Genomic DNA, 13,950 nt, shown 5'->3' on the forward strand with positions numbered 1-13,950 from the left:
AGCAGTTAGTTACCGACGGGGAGATGACAGAGTAAAATGGCTTAGTGGGAAGGAAGACACTAAGATGTGTATTGTATTTGGCTTTAGCTAGATCTTCACTGAAGCAATCAAATTCATGAGGGATTTGGATCCAGAGCAATGTCGAAGCCAGGTATCTTATAGGAGAAGGTCTGACAAGCCCCCATGTGATCCCTTCAGACACCCTAGCAACAAAAGGGTCTACTGATACACAAGGCTATATGAAAAATGGTAAAACTGCCTCAACAAGTATTATCCTTTAGTATTAGAGAACTTTATCCAAAATCATAAGGTCCTTTCATTTTCCTCAGTGCTACTGGATGGTTAAATGGCTGTGGCAGGAAAAACATAGTTAAAATAATACCTACTGTTTTAAGCAAGCGACCAGCTGTCTGTACGCCTCCAGTGAGCTCAGGCAACTGGAGAACACCTTTTAGTGAGCTGCATGTCTATTACGATATGCTATTCCCAGGAATTAAATCACAGCCCCTTAAATGGTCCCATCCGGTGCAAAATGCAGCAGCTTCTTCGCTTTGCCAGTAAAGACATCCACAAATTCATAACTCTTGGCTGCCTGCTGCCTTCAGCTGCTCGCCTCTGTGCCTGTCCCCTGCTTGTAGATCCAGCGAGAATCAAAAGGTGACAGGAGGGCTTTGCTCTGGTCCTCTGTGCTGCTTAGCCTCCTTCCTTCCTCCTCCCTGCTGCGTCCTGCTCTGCCCACGCAACCCCTTCCCAGCCAGCTTCCCTCCCTGTCTCCCCCATCAATGTTCCCCCAAGATGTGCTCTAAGGGAGTGCGTTTCCCAGGCTAGATCTGCTGTGTGGAAGGGGTGGCGGAAGGGAACACATCCAGGGAGAAGGACTTGGCAGGAAGGGCAGGTTAAAACGAGTTTGGCTGCACTAGGCTGTTTGTGGGGGTGATCCTTGCTCCTTCCTCTTCAGTGCTGAAGTTACATACAAAATCCCCAAGACGGGATGTATAAGCCTGGCTGGGGCTGAGCCCAGCGCTACTGCATTTGCCCTGTGCTAGCAAGCATAACCATGATGCTATGGTGCTTCTGAACCTTGTATGGACAAAAGAGTGCTTGTCCCTGTTAGCTTAGGGACACGTGAGTCTTACACAGAGGTTCAGACAACTTGGCCTTGTCAGTGCTGTTATACAAGGGATTCATAGAACCATAGCATCATAGAATGCTTTGGGATTGAAGGGACTTTTAGAGATTATCTAATCCAACCCCCCTGCCATGGGAAGGGACATCTTTCACTAGATCAGGTTGCTCAAAGCCCCATCCAACCTGGCCTTGAACACTTCCAGGGATGGGGCATCCACAACTTCTCTGGGCAGTCTGTTCCAGTGTCTCACCATCCTCATAGTAAAGGATTTCTTCCTAATATCTAATATAAATCTTCCCTCTTTCAGATTAAAAGCATTACCCCTTGTCCTATCACTACAATCCCTGATAAAGAGTCCCTCCCCAGCTTTCCTGTAGGCCCCCTTCAGGCACTGGAAGGCTGCTATAAGGTCTCCCCGGAGCCTTCTCCAGTCTGAACAACTTCAACTCTCTCAGCCAGTCCTCATAGGAGAGGTGCTTCAGCCCTCAGATCATCTTTGTGGCCCTCCTCTGGACCACTCTAGCAGGTCCATGTCCTTCTTATGTTGGGGACTCCAGAGCTGGATGCAGTACTCCTGGTGGGGTCTCACGAGAGCAGAGGAGAGGGGCAGAATCACCTCTGTTGACCTGCTGGCCACAATTCTTTGGATGCAGCCCAGGACATGATTGGCTTTCTGGGCTGCGAGTGCACATTGCTGGATCACGTCCAATTTTTCATCTGCTGAAAATCCCCAAGTCCTTCTCCCCTTTGTTCTTGTGCAAGGCTCATGTTTAATATCAAGGAATCATCTGTGACCCTAAGACATCAGTTTGTGCAAAAGGCTGCGTGGAAGAGCATTTCAGGAGGAAATCTGCTCAAGGAGGAAAGTTTCCTCTTCCACATCCCTAGTGCCCAAAAGGGATGTACCCACAGCTACTGCACCTCCGGGTGTGCATCCTTCATCCTCTGCCAGCCCACACTGCCAGCTCCTCTGTGAGCTGCTGGGCTCTCTGTTTCTTTGGGAGTCTCTGGGATGGTGCTTGGAAAAAACAGCCCCTGGTATCCTGAGGACTCCGGGACCATGACAAGCTCCCCCTGGGCAGCCACAGGGGAGGGAAGGTCCTTTACCCTGCCCTCTGGCTTGCTGCTAGTGCAGCTGGATGCAGTCTGCTCCAGCATGAATGCGATGCAGGGTTTGAGGTTTATTTTTTTTTAACCTGAAGTGATTAGTCAAAACACTTAAACAATGAATTGACGCACACTGGAAACTCTTTTCATCCTGTCTGAGGAGCCAAGAGCAAAATTATCGGACGTCATTCCAAGAATGTGCCTTGAAGGTTAAGAATGTGCAAAGTTTCTTGATATCACAGTAAGTCTTGAAGATGCCTCACATCAAACATTCCTGTTTCTGTTGCAAGACATAAAAAATGAACTGGGGAAAAAAGTAAGCTGAGCAGACCTGTGGGTCTATCTTTCTACGAATCCACACCGAGCACAGCTGCATATCCATCCTGGGTCAAGATTTTGGGTGGATGGTCGTTTCCTCATGTTAGCTCAGCCCAGATGATTAGTGCCAGATCTGTTCACCCCTTAACTTACACTGAACAGCTAAGAAGAAAGTGGCATATGGACATACCTTACCTGGGAACAGCTCTTTCCTGTCTCATTCCCTGTTTCCAGAGGGGCTACATAGGCAGTTAATTGAACTATTTTTCAGCATAGCTTTTTGCCACCATCTGCAATTTGTCTGGATGCTTGTTTGGTTCTCACTGAGTGTGCTGGGCAATGGGAATGTTGTGGTAAATCACTACAGCATCACTGTGAGCTCCTCCAGCACAGCTCTGCTCTTTTCTCCTCTTGCTTGGTTTACTTTGGTAGTAACGTAGCCATGGACCTATCTGACAAAAAGTTCACACACCAATGGATACCACTGAGTGTGTTTGTTCCATCAGTAGGTCTATGCTTGGATGGTGCAGCTCTGAGCACGACCAAGCCTGCCTGGGATCCTAGTGGAGATGAGGTATCAGAGATAAAATGATTCAGTGTACCTCGTGGGCAGGTTTCTGGCTCCTAGGTGGTCAGACAAAACCATCCTTTTCTGATGAACTCTCTTTTTTTCTGTTTTGTGAGGGCAATCTGATGTAGAAAGAATGAATTTGGAGCTCAGCTGCTGGCCAGCATCGTGAGGAAGACAGCCTCATCTCTGTTCCTGTTCTGCCCCTGCTTGTACCCGATTGCTAATGTTGGCCATGCTGGTAACTGAAGTGCAACACAGCTGTGGCCAGAGCCAGCTCTTGCAGCCATGTCTAGTGGGACGTTAAGTTCATTTTGCCAGCTTCATGCCACATGTAATGACCCCATCTCACACCCAACCTGCCAATAAGCACCACGTCGGGATGGGGTCATCAGGAGAAGCTGGCCTTGTGGAGCTTTGTCCATGTAACAACACTGATACTTGTCCACTTTATGAACATGCAATCTGGTTGGGCTGGCAGTAGCTACTGTAGTCTTAGGGGCTGCTAAGTTTTGCCTTAGCAGTCCTTGCTGTAAACTGACTGCCAGGTGAGTGAGATCCATTCTGCAATATGGCCAATTGGAAAAAAAGAAATAAAAAAGCTTTTGGTTACTGAGTTTTGCCCAAAAAACTCTTTAAAAATTAAAACACAGATCTAAATACTTAAAGGGAGGGTGCCAGGAGGATGGGAACAGTCTTTTTTTCAGTTGGGCCCAGCGATAGGACAAGAGGTAATGGGCACAAACTTGAACATAGGAAGTTCCATCTTAACATGAGGAGGAACTTCTTTACTTTGAGGGTGGCAGAGCACTGGAACAGGCCCAGAGAGGTTGTGGAGTCTCCCACTCTGGAGACATTCAAAACCCACCTGGACGTGTTCCTGTGCAACCTGCTGTAGGTGACCCTGCTCTGGCAGGGGGGTTGGACTAGGTGATCTCCAGAGGTCCCTTCCAACCCTGACCATTCTGTGCGTCTCTGATATACTTTTTGTCTCAGGCAATGCCTGAGAATATGAAGAGCTGAGGCACCTTAAGCAAGATCTCTGGAGTCTATTTATATAACCCAAAACTCAAAAAAATACAGAAAAGTGCAAATCACAAGACAACAATTTTTTTAACAAGCTTTGTGTCCCTGAGATTGCTGCTATGAATGTTTATATTTGGGTCAGATTTTAGTTCTCTTTCCAAGTTTATCTGGGATACTAATACATATAGAAAGCTCATTAGTGAGATACACATGACAAAATTGTGTTGTCAGTTATAATGCTGAAAATTTGGATTATATTTTCTACAGCTGAAATAATGACAGAACAAAATGATGTAGCTGAGAGCAGAGTTTGCTTCCACTTCTCTACAGTGGAGTGTAAAAGCTATAAGAAAAAGGTTATCTTATAACAGAAATACTAAAATGGGGGAGAGCACTACAAACCTTTTTCAATAAGATGAACAGATAATCGGAACAGAGTGTTGGAAATTTGGAGTTGATAATTTAAGACAGAGTAAGAATTTTTCCCTCAGCTCTTCTATCTTTTTTGTTGCTGAGATTTTTAGGTCAGGAACTCCCCTTGGAGAATTTTACACTCCAAGTGGCTCATGTTGCCCTGTAAGGATCACATTACTGTCTCTGTATGATGAAGGCACGGGGAGGGGAAGGCCGAGGAGGTGATCCATAAACGTGGTCGACTCTATGGATTCTCATCTTTCTGCAATTTGTGGTTCCAGTGCCTTTCAGAGCTCTTCAAAACACAAAACCCCTGTGTTGTCCCTTTGACCTGAGCTCTTTTTCAGCATTTGCACCCTCATGGGTTTTTTACATTTAAAGAAGAAATGTATGCCAGAAGCAGTTAATATACTTGCAAGACGATTAAATGGATCTGGTCAGTACAGCAGGAGAGGAACAAGACTTCTCTATTCTTGGTGCGACCCCGTTTATTTACTTCATGCAAAATCCTGTTTCCCCAAGCAGAATAAGAAAGAAAAGTACAACCAAACCAGCAGCTTCCATTGTGCACAATACCCACATCCTCCTTTCCAACACAAATCTCTCTTCAGCCATGGTTTCACAAAACAAAGCACTCTGCAACAATGCTGGCTTACAATGTTCCTGCTCCCAAGCTGTGAATTCAATCAGGGAATTGATCTGACTTAAGAAAATTCTGCAACAAATGCATTGCTATTTTCTTAAGCTGGGTAAGTTTGCCAACCCAATTCAAAAGGACCCCCAGCGCAGCTGAGGAAATAGCAACAGCACCAGATTTGGCTCTCTCCGCCACATAAAGAAACTACACACTGAGTGAGCCTGGACATCCCTGTCAATCCAGGCTCAAAGACAATCCCTTGCCTCCAGATTGCCCAGTGTCTCTTGTGTCCTAGGGCGATGCCGCAGACAGCAGAAAGCTCCAGGGGGCGAAAAGAGGAGTGCCAAGTGCCCAGCAACTGCAGGGTTGCCATCTCAGGAGAATTTCATTCAGTGGAGTCTCACCCAGTTTCACCCAGAAAACAATATTCCTTACTCAGGATCTAAATACAAATGTTACTTTGAATATTCAGCTAATGTTGTCATAAGAGTCAGCAAAAGCGATGGCAGCCGCTTCACGTAAAGCAACATTCAACTGTGAAAAGGTTTTCAGAATCATTACTGATCATTACTGAATCATTTCAGTAATGAATTCAGAGTCATTTCAGAATCATTAACTGATTTATGGTTCTGGAACTCACCGATCCACTCGTAGCTGGCAGACAATGCTCAATGCATCTACAACTCCCTCTTCCCTCAACTGCTGACAACCAATGGCCGTAGCAATAAAACATCCAGTTCTTCCTATACCAGCACTGAAAAAAGAAGGCAAAATTTAATAGGGGAATGGAGTTCATAGAGCAAAGGAGTTAAGCAGAAAACATTAAATAGATATGAAAACACTAAAAATATAAAACATGGAATTGCTAGCACCCACAGTTCCTGGGTGCATGACTAGCAAGGGCAACTTCTCAGCTCGTATTCTTAGAGAGAAATGAAAGGGTGCACTGTTCCAGCAGTCCAGTTGTTGTGGGTACTTTGTGAAGCTTACACGTTTCCAGTTTGTACAAAAGTGCATGATAAGAGAAACAATCTCCATTAGCACCACAATGTCCAAATATTCTCTGGCACAGTCCAAGGAAACGATGGAGATGTGCACTGAGCTGGGGGAAAAGCCAACCCAAAGGCAAAAGTCAGTGGGGCTTTATGTTTGAAGCCCTCAAAGCATACAGGGGTTTTGCTAACCATACCTCTAACCATGAATGTAAAAAGACCACTAACCATGAATGTAAAAAGGACCCAGAACCATGCTGATGAAGTTAACCCCTTCTCCTGTGATTCTGCAGGAGGGAGAAGGATTTGATGCTGTAACTCTCCAGGTTTTTTTGATGCCTGGGTTTGAATTCTACCTGCCTGGAAACAGCCATTTTGGCATTATTTTTACTCCCTGGGCCTCCAACACTTTTGAGAATCTCTGCCCTGCTCTGTTCCTTGCTTAAGTAATGTGGAATTCAGTGCAGCTCATCCCTGTGATGCTGCATGGCAGGAAAATGTGAGGAAAACAGTTAAAACATGGAGTCAGGCATCGAGATCTCCATGTCTGGCTTTATAGTAAATAGGTCACCATTTGGTGCCTTGCTTTCTTCATGTCTGCAATGGGTTTGAATTCTACCTGCCTCAAAAGAGCACTGCAAAAGGTATTTAAATTAATGCCAGGAAGAATCTCTTGAGTGTCTCAGATGGAAGCTTGATATACCTGAGTGCAAAGTGTTACCAGGAGTATGTCCAGTTGCTACAGCTGAAACAAATCACAATCTACTCACCACAGAATGAAAGATTGGAGTGCTTTAGAGACTCAAGAGCCCTTCCATCTGGAAGTGAAAATTTCCAAGTGGACTCAGCAAGATTAAATATATGAGGATGTCTAAGCCAACCATGAGGAGATAATGAGATGTAAAACTGGCAGCGTAAGAAAGGATCGAGTGAGATGAAGATCCTGCGTTGATAGCCTGTCTCCTTGGACATCAATAACCGTGGGATAAATGTATCCAAAAGGAGAAGGACATAGTTTATAAAGAGGGATTTGGAGAAAACAACCTAATGCATACCCTTATTCTCTTCCTCAAATATTTTGAAATCCTTGAAAGTGAGGCTAAAAAGTTTAAACAATTCAGATGTAAGTGAAGTCGGCTATAATGAAGGGTTCTTTTTTTCCCCCTTTCTTGGGGTGGATTAAGTGTTCTTGGACAAGTTCTTAATATGTGTTAAACACAGACCAGGGTTTTCTAATGTATTTTCTTCCTCAGTTCAGGCGTGCCAGTCCTATCTGATTACAGAGATTTATTTCAGATAGTGCAAGATAAAAATTACATTCTTGTTCTTCACTTGCCTGACATTTCATTCCTGGTATATCTGGAAAATATGGAGAGCTACTTACTTTGAATTATTTTCAAGCGCCCAAACATGTTCTCTCTATATATATTTCTGTGATATATATTTTTATTTTCCCCTTCTTTTTTAGGAGTTTAAGGTATAGTAGCTCATTTGTGATGACTGTGGTCTGTTAATTGGGAGTATGGAATATTGGACTGCTATGATTTCGGGATTAAGAGATGCAGGCAGTATGCTTTTTATAGAACATGTTCACGCGCTAGCTGATGAGGAAAGAAAAGCAAAAATTTCCAGCAATAACTGTAACAGTGTCAAGTTTCTGAGCATGAAAATTTTATCCCTTATTCTCATTTAAGAAACTCTTAAAAGTCCTCCACTATGCCAAATTGCTGGTTCTTCTGGGAAGTAGAAAACGGCATTGCGGTCCAGATTCTCAGGCAACTTGGTTTCACTGACTAAAGGGAGCTAAATTGGTTTTACATTTGCAGAATACAATTCTGTGTTCTAATTCTTCCTTATTGATTCAATTTAAATAAAAAGCCCTTTTCCCTCTATATTTGAAATCTCTCAATTAAAACTTGTATTTGATCCCAAACCACCTAGTTGCCATTAAACCCAAACTTATTTTGGTGTACTAACTACACATCCAAAGGCCAGATTAAGGAGATATTTTCCATATTTACCCACGCCTTCGATGAGTGACATGAGAGAGGAAACATATAACTTTCCAGTGAATGCTACTATAAAGATTGGTAAGAATTCAAAACTTTTCTTCCTTTGGAAATCTGTGCCCTTGGGGGGTGTGTGTCTAATCACATCTGCTGATTTCAAGGATCAAAACAAATGTTTACTCTTTTTCCTATTCTTTTGCAGAATAGGAACTACTTTGCTAAAATAAGTCAAGTTTTTCTTATATCCTGAATCCTGAATGGGCTCATCACTGAAGTGTGTAAGACAGCACCTTATGCTAATAGGCTACAAGAAGACATGTACAATAAACTGAATTACTTTTTGTTCACTTGTGTCATATTAAAAAATTATTAAATCATTTCTGCTTCGGATTAAGGATCGTTGTTTGAGTGTCCACTGTAATGCTCCTTTGGAAATAACTGAGAATTGTGCATTTGTATCTGATGCCCAAATTTAAAAGTGTGTACAGTCTAAGATCTGGATGACCTCAACTGCAACTCAGATTAAAAGGGAAGAAACTACCATCTGACTAGGAAATGGAGTGTGAGTTTACGCAGTTTGTAGACCAGAGTGTAGCGAGCACATGGATAGCTAACTTATCACTGAAGAACTAATAATCTCAATCACAACTGAGATGATATCTAGGTCTTTAATCATGAATAAATTCCAGTTCATGATTACAGACTTTGTGGTCATATCACTCACCCCAGAAAGACACCCCGTTCTTCTGAAGACCTTCATTACTGAAGATCCTTACCGGAAAAATGGGACTCTCAATAGCCATCCACAGATTTGTGGATTACTTAGGGAAACTAAAATTTCTGATAAAAACAGCTGCATAAAATTTGGGGAAAGTTCCTTATTCATCACATTCTGGTTTTGCAAAATGATGGGTGGTTCAAATCTGGCTTCCATTTCTCTAAATTTCCTAAATATGGAGTTGAAAAGAAGTGGTTCAAGATGAAAAGTTCTGGTTTTGATGTACTTCTAGGAAAAAAAAAAGTACTCTCCCAACTGAGAGAGATGTATCATCACAGTTACGAGACAAAGCAACTAATGCCCGATTTTATTTTTTTTTTTTGTTTTGCTTCATGTACTTCTTTCCACCAATATAATGAACCCAATACTACTTCCTACTACTTAAATTGCAACATGTGGCAATGAATCAATATAAAGCAATAAAATGGAATTTAATTAGAATGATTAGAAGGACATTCTCTGGTTCATTATGATTTCTGTGACTAACACCCTGCTCTTAAGTACTGAATAACACTTTGCTTTTGAGTATCAAATCAACTGCCTTTGTGAACATGCTCACAAATTTTAGAACTGATGTGTTTTGCTCTCCAAATTTGTACCTGATGCCTGCTCTTCAAAATTGACTCGCTTTACAACATTTTAGCCAACCAATCATAGGACATTGCATCTGACTTAGGTATGTAATTATGCAACAAGACTAAAAAGAAAGCAAATCATGAATAAGAAACAGAAAATAAATAATTTTTCCAGCCCGTCTTTCAAAAACAGAGTTCATTTGCAGAAATGGAGAACGGTTCAGAAACAATTTGCTAGCGACAAGGGAATTCTCTCGAATCCTCAAATATGAACTGAGAAAGCCAATTAGCATGAAGAGGATCTGGGGAATTTCTTCCCCAAATACATTCCTTGTTTAGTAGGAGGACTGTTCGATGTGATTTGCTGTGTCCTTGCTTTGGGCGGTCATTTAAGAGAAGGATTGCAAATTACCTGCAGTGCACAATGACAGGCCCTCTGCCAGGTGATTCCACCCTGTCCTCTTCTACATCCAGCATGAGCTGCAGCAGAGGCTGAGCGCTGTCGGGGGTTTTGTGGTCCGGCCAAGATGTGTACCAGTAGTGTTTCACACTCTGGGACTGACTCCCTTGCTGAAAATAACATGAAGATTTTATATGCACACTTGTGGTGAACATTTCTTTTTATTTCTCTCAATGTTATGGTAAAAAGACAGTAAAAATATTAAGAGAGACTTAACTTTTTTTGTTCATTAGTCTCAGAGGATGCAATTGCAGGGGAACAGGCATGCTTCCAGTGACACAGTTGTAAGATGAGTTTGTGCACCCAAAAAATTAGCTGTTTTTCCCGCTACGCAAGTTCTGCTCTGTCCATCTGAATACTGACTTACTGACTGTGTTGTCAATTGGGAATTGTCAGAGGTCTGTGTTAGATCAGCAATAAGATCGAGAGAGATTAGCTTGATCTGGGCTTCTGAATCTCGAAACGCTTATATGTTTCTGCTACCTTTTAAGGACATTATCACAAAGGTCTGATACTAAAATTGCAAGAATACTTAATTTAAATGTGCAGAAGAACTTCCATTCTAGATTAATCAAACACCCAGTTTGTCCACTTATTCTCTCCATCAGAGGCTGCTACCACTTACTTCAACAAGCAAAGGGGCTAAAGATGGACTAGAGTAATTTAGGTTGGACAATATGACTTCTGTCCACTTCTCACTGCCTGGGCTGAAACATCAAACAAATTTTCCCAATTCAATATTTATTGTAATGTTCTGTCAGGAGCAGCAGATGATGCAATCCAATAGTACGTAAGTGTAATACAGGGAATAACTTAGAGGAGGAGCATCTGCCTTATTTTGCAGTTAATGTTTAGTCAGAACCATGAAAGAATGAAGCTTTCCTTATATTTTTAGCTTCTCAAATGGGCCATAGATACACTCAGCTCACACACGAGCAGGGTATCTTCTTCAGAATGATGCTATGCTAGTTCTTTCATTAACTAAAATCCCTTTACATCACCTTGGCAATGCTAAAAAGTCCTCAAAGCAAATGTAATTCAAGAGAGTGAAACCTGCACTCTTTTTGGAGCCTTTTTTATTGCCAGCATGATACAAAGAAGCAATACGATAACTGTTCCAGCTCTTTGGTCTCAATCATACCTTGCAGCTGTGAGCTTCATAGCTCATTTACTCCTCCTGTAAAAATGTATGCCCTTTAAAAAAACACTTTAACTTCATTTAACCTTTAAAAAATAAAGCATTTGGAACAATGCTTTTCAAATGCAGATTGCTACCTTTATTGTAAGCTGACGGACAGTATAATTTTCGCATTCTTCCACGCTGTTAACAAGGACTTCAACCTTCCCATAGATGCCTCTTTTTTCTGGCCAATAGAGCACGCATTTCTGGAAAGCAAACATCAGCAATCATCAATAAACTGGATCCTGGAGCCGTATTCACATCTAATTTTTACACAGAATGCATTTGTCTGGAAAGTTCAGATGAATTCAACCGAGGTGTTACTCATGTCAGAAACATTCCTAAATAAGGTATTGTAGGCCTCTTAAGGAATGACTTAGGCCTGATTTTCAGGATCTGAGTTTTTCAAATATGGATCTCTATCACTGAACACTTTGACCAGCTCTTTTAATTCTTAAAAGCTCAATGAATTTCAGTTAAAGGAATTATTTTACACATTCAAAATCAAAGTTTTTTTTCTAGAACATTCTTTAATTCATAGAATTCAATTTATAAAGTTTACTTATTCTAAATGGGATTTCCTCCTGAGCAAGTCATTCAGGATTTGTCCTCTCCTCACAAGACTTTTTATCCTCTTTTCTCTCCTGAGTCCTGATACAACAAAGCATGTAAATGTGCCTTTAGATCTTACTGTATTCAGTGGGACTCAATGTGCTTGTTACAGTATTTTGCAGAACCTGAGTTGTCTGCTATATAACTTACTGGAAACGAATGTTAAAAGAACCCATCAGTCTTGCTACAGCTACACAAAATTATATGCAGAATTCTTAATCAATCAGTACTGTTATACTATTTCAGCAATGTATTTGACAAGCACCTACTAAAAAGGAGATGAAGAAGTAGTATTTACAATATGAACCATTTTAGTTTTCCCCTGCAATAGTTTGCTTATCTTCAAGTAAACTGAAGCTTCATATTAATTTCCATTACAGTATCTCTATAGTCTACCTGAAAACAAACGTCTCTGCTGTATAAATACTTCTCTAAAAATAGATGCTTATTACCTTAAGAGTGTAAGGTGTTTGAAAGCTACATTTTCTGAAATAATGCTGGCCGGTCTGACTTGTTCATTAAATAATAATAATAAAAAAAAAAAACAAACAAAAACCCCTAGCAGTTAAAGAAAACCTTCTTTTTAATATCCAATACACAGGCTAAAAAAAAACCCCAAAGCACTGAGAGAACAGACAGTTCTACAATAATAGGAATCCCAGGCAGAACTTGTTTGTATTTCCTCACAAACTCTTGCTGAAGAAACTGGTATCTATTTAGACAGTAGCCTACATTACACAGCAAAATGAAACAATCACTTTAATATAATTCATTGCCATAAAGCATAACTCCCAGTAAATACTGCTAAAAATGATCGAGAAAAAAATATCAGTGAAATGCAAGGCTTTACCACCAGGTGTGATCTTTAAGCTGCTACTCTACTTGATAACCCAATAGCTGATTGAACCGAATCATCTCTGTTGTATAAATACTTTTCTAAAAATAGATGCTCATTACCTTAATAGCGTAAGGTGTGTGAAAGCCACATTTTCTGAAATAATGCTGGCCAATCTGATTGGTTTCGTTCAAATCCTGTCTTTTCCAGAATTACTCGAACATCCTAAATTTGCTGTCTCCCCGAAGACATCAAGAATGGCAATAAAATACTCAGAAATTTGTATGAAAAAAAAGTGTTCACAAGTTCCACAGTCCCCCCATGTGACACATATAGCTACTGTCATCTGCCAGATCTGCAATTCATGCCCCTCCCTGGGAGTGTAGTTTTCAGTGCTAATATGGGAAAAAGAAAAGTCTAAATACACAATTGTACCCTGACAATCAACAATAGTTGAGTCAACCCCTGAGACTTCTTGATAAATGCGAGCATGCGACGCTCACTACAAAGCCTTCAGGCACTCCAGAAGAGTGTTTTTCTTGACTCTTTCCCAGAACTGGAATTGGCAACTTGCTCTGGGTGGACAATGAAATGGGGCTGTTCATTAAAATACCTTTCATTTAACGGTCTGTCTACATTTAGTGAGATACAATGGATTATTTTTAACACAGTCTCCATGCATCTTTTTCAAATACCATTTGTTACTGCTTTAAAAAATGGCCTTGAAAATAGAGCCAGGATCAGCTGGTTCAGGCACTTCTAAGAAGACAGATATTTGGGGAAATTAGCATGTTTTTGGAAGTTAATCGTAAAAAAGGTATAGAGATGAACATATCAGACATACAAAAAATAATATAGAAAAACCCAGGACCATCAGCAAAAAAGAGTAAATTGCCTCAGGATATTGCTTGAACCTGAGAGAAAATTCCACTGGTCTCAGGCAGGTATGTTTTAAACCTATTCAAAGGGCAAACGCAATGGTTAAGAAAGGTGCTCCCTAGCCTCATGTCTGTAATCACTAAAAGTTTACCACCTACAGTACATATCAGAAAAAAAGGAAGAATTCACTTGTTCTTATTGTCACATAGTCCTCCACCTCCACTCTTTGTGCTGGTCCTGATTCTGTTCCTTGTTCTTTCGGGCCGCATAGTTTCCCTTTCAGCATATTCATATATTACAGCATTTGCTAAATAGGTCACATATTTTGTCAGCTTGAGATTGAATGTACAATCGTTTACGTAGTCAGGAAACATATAACCGCTATGAGCAGGATTTTTTAAAAGATGCTTAAGCTAAAAAAAAAATAAAAA

At 41.1% G+C, this 13,950-nt stretch overlaps 1 protein-coding gene across 1 annotated transcript in view; it reads right to left on the reverse strand.

Moving 5' to 3' along the window:
* PTPRR (protein tyrosine phosphatase receptor type R) overlaps positions 1-13,950 on the reverse strand; it is a 154,507-nt gene that overhangs the window by 1,090 nt on the left and 139,467 nt on the right. Inside the window, exons 11-13 of the mRNA XM_082487345.1 lie at positions 11,289-11,399; positions 9,966-10,123; positions 5,840-5,953 (exon numbers count right to left, since the gene is read on the reverse strand). Of these exons, the coding sequence (XP_082343471.1) occupies positions 5,840-5,953; positions 9,966-10,123; positions 11,289-11,399 (383 nt within the window). The remainder of the gene's footprint in view (positions 1-5,839; positions 5,954-9,965; positions 10,124-11,288; positions 11,400-13,950) is intronic.

This window comes from Vanellus vanellus (assembly GCF_965231255.1).
Source record: "Vanellus vanellus genome assembly, chromosome: 1".
In the NCBI taxonomy this organism is placed as follows: Eukaryota; Metazoa; Chordata; class Aves; order Charadriiformes; family Charadriidae; genus Vanellus; species Vanellus vanellus.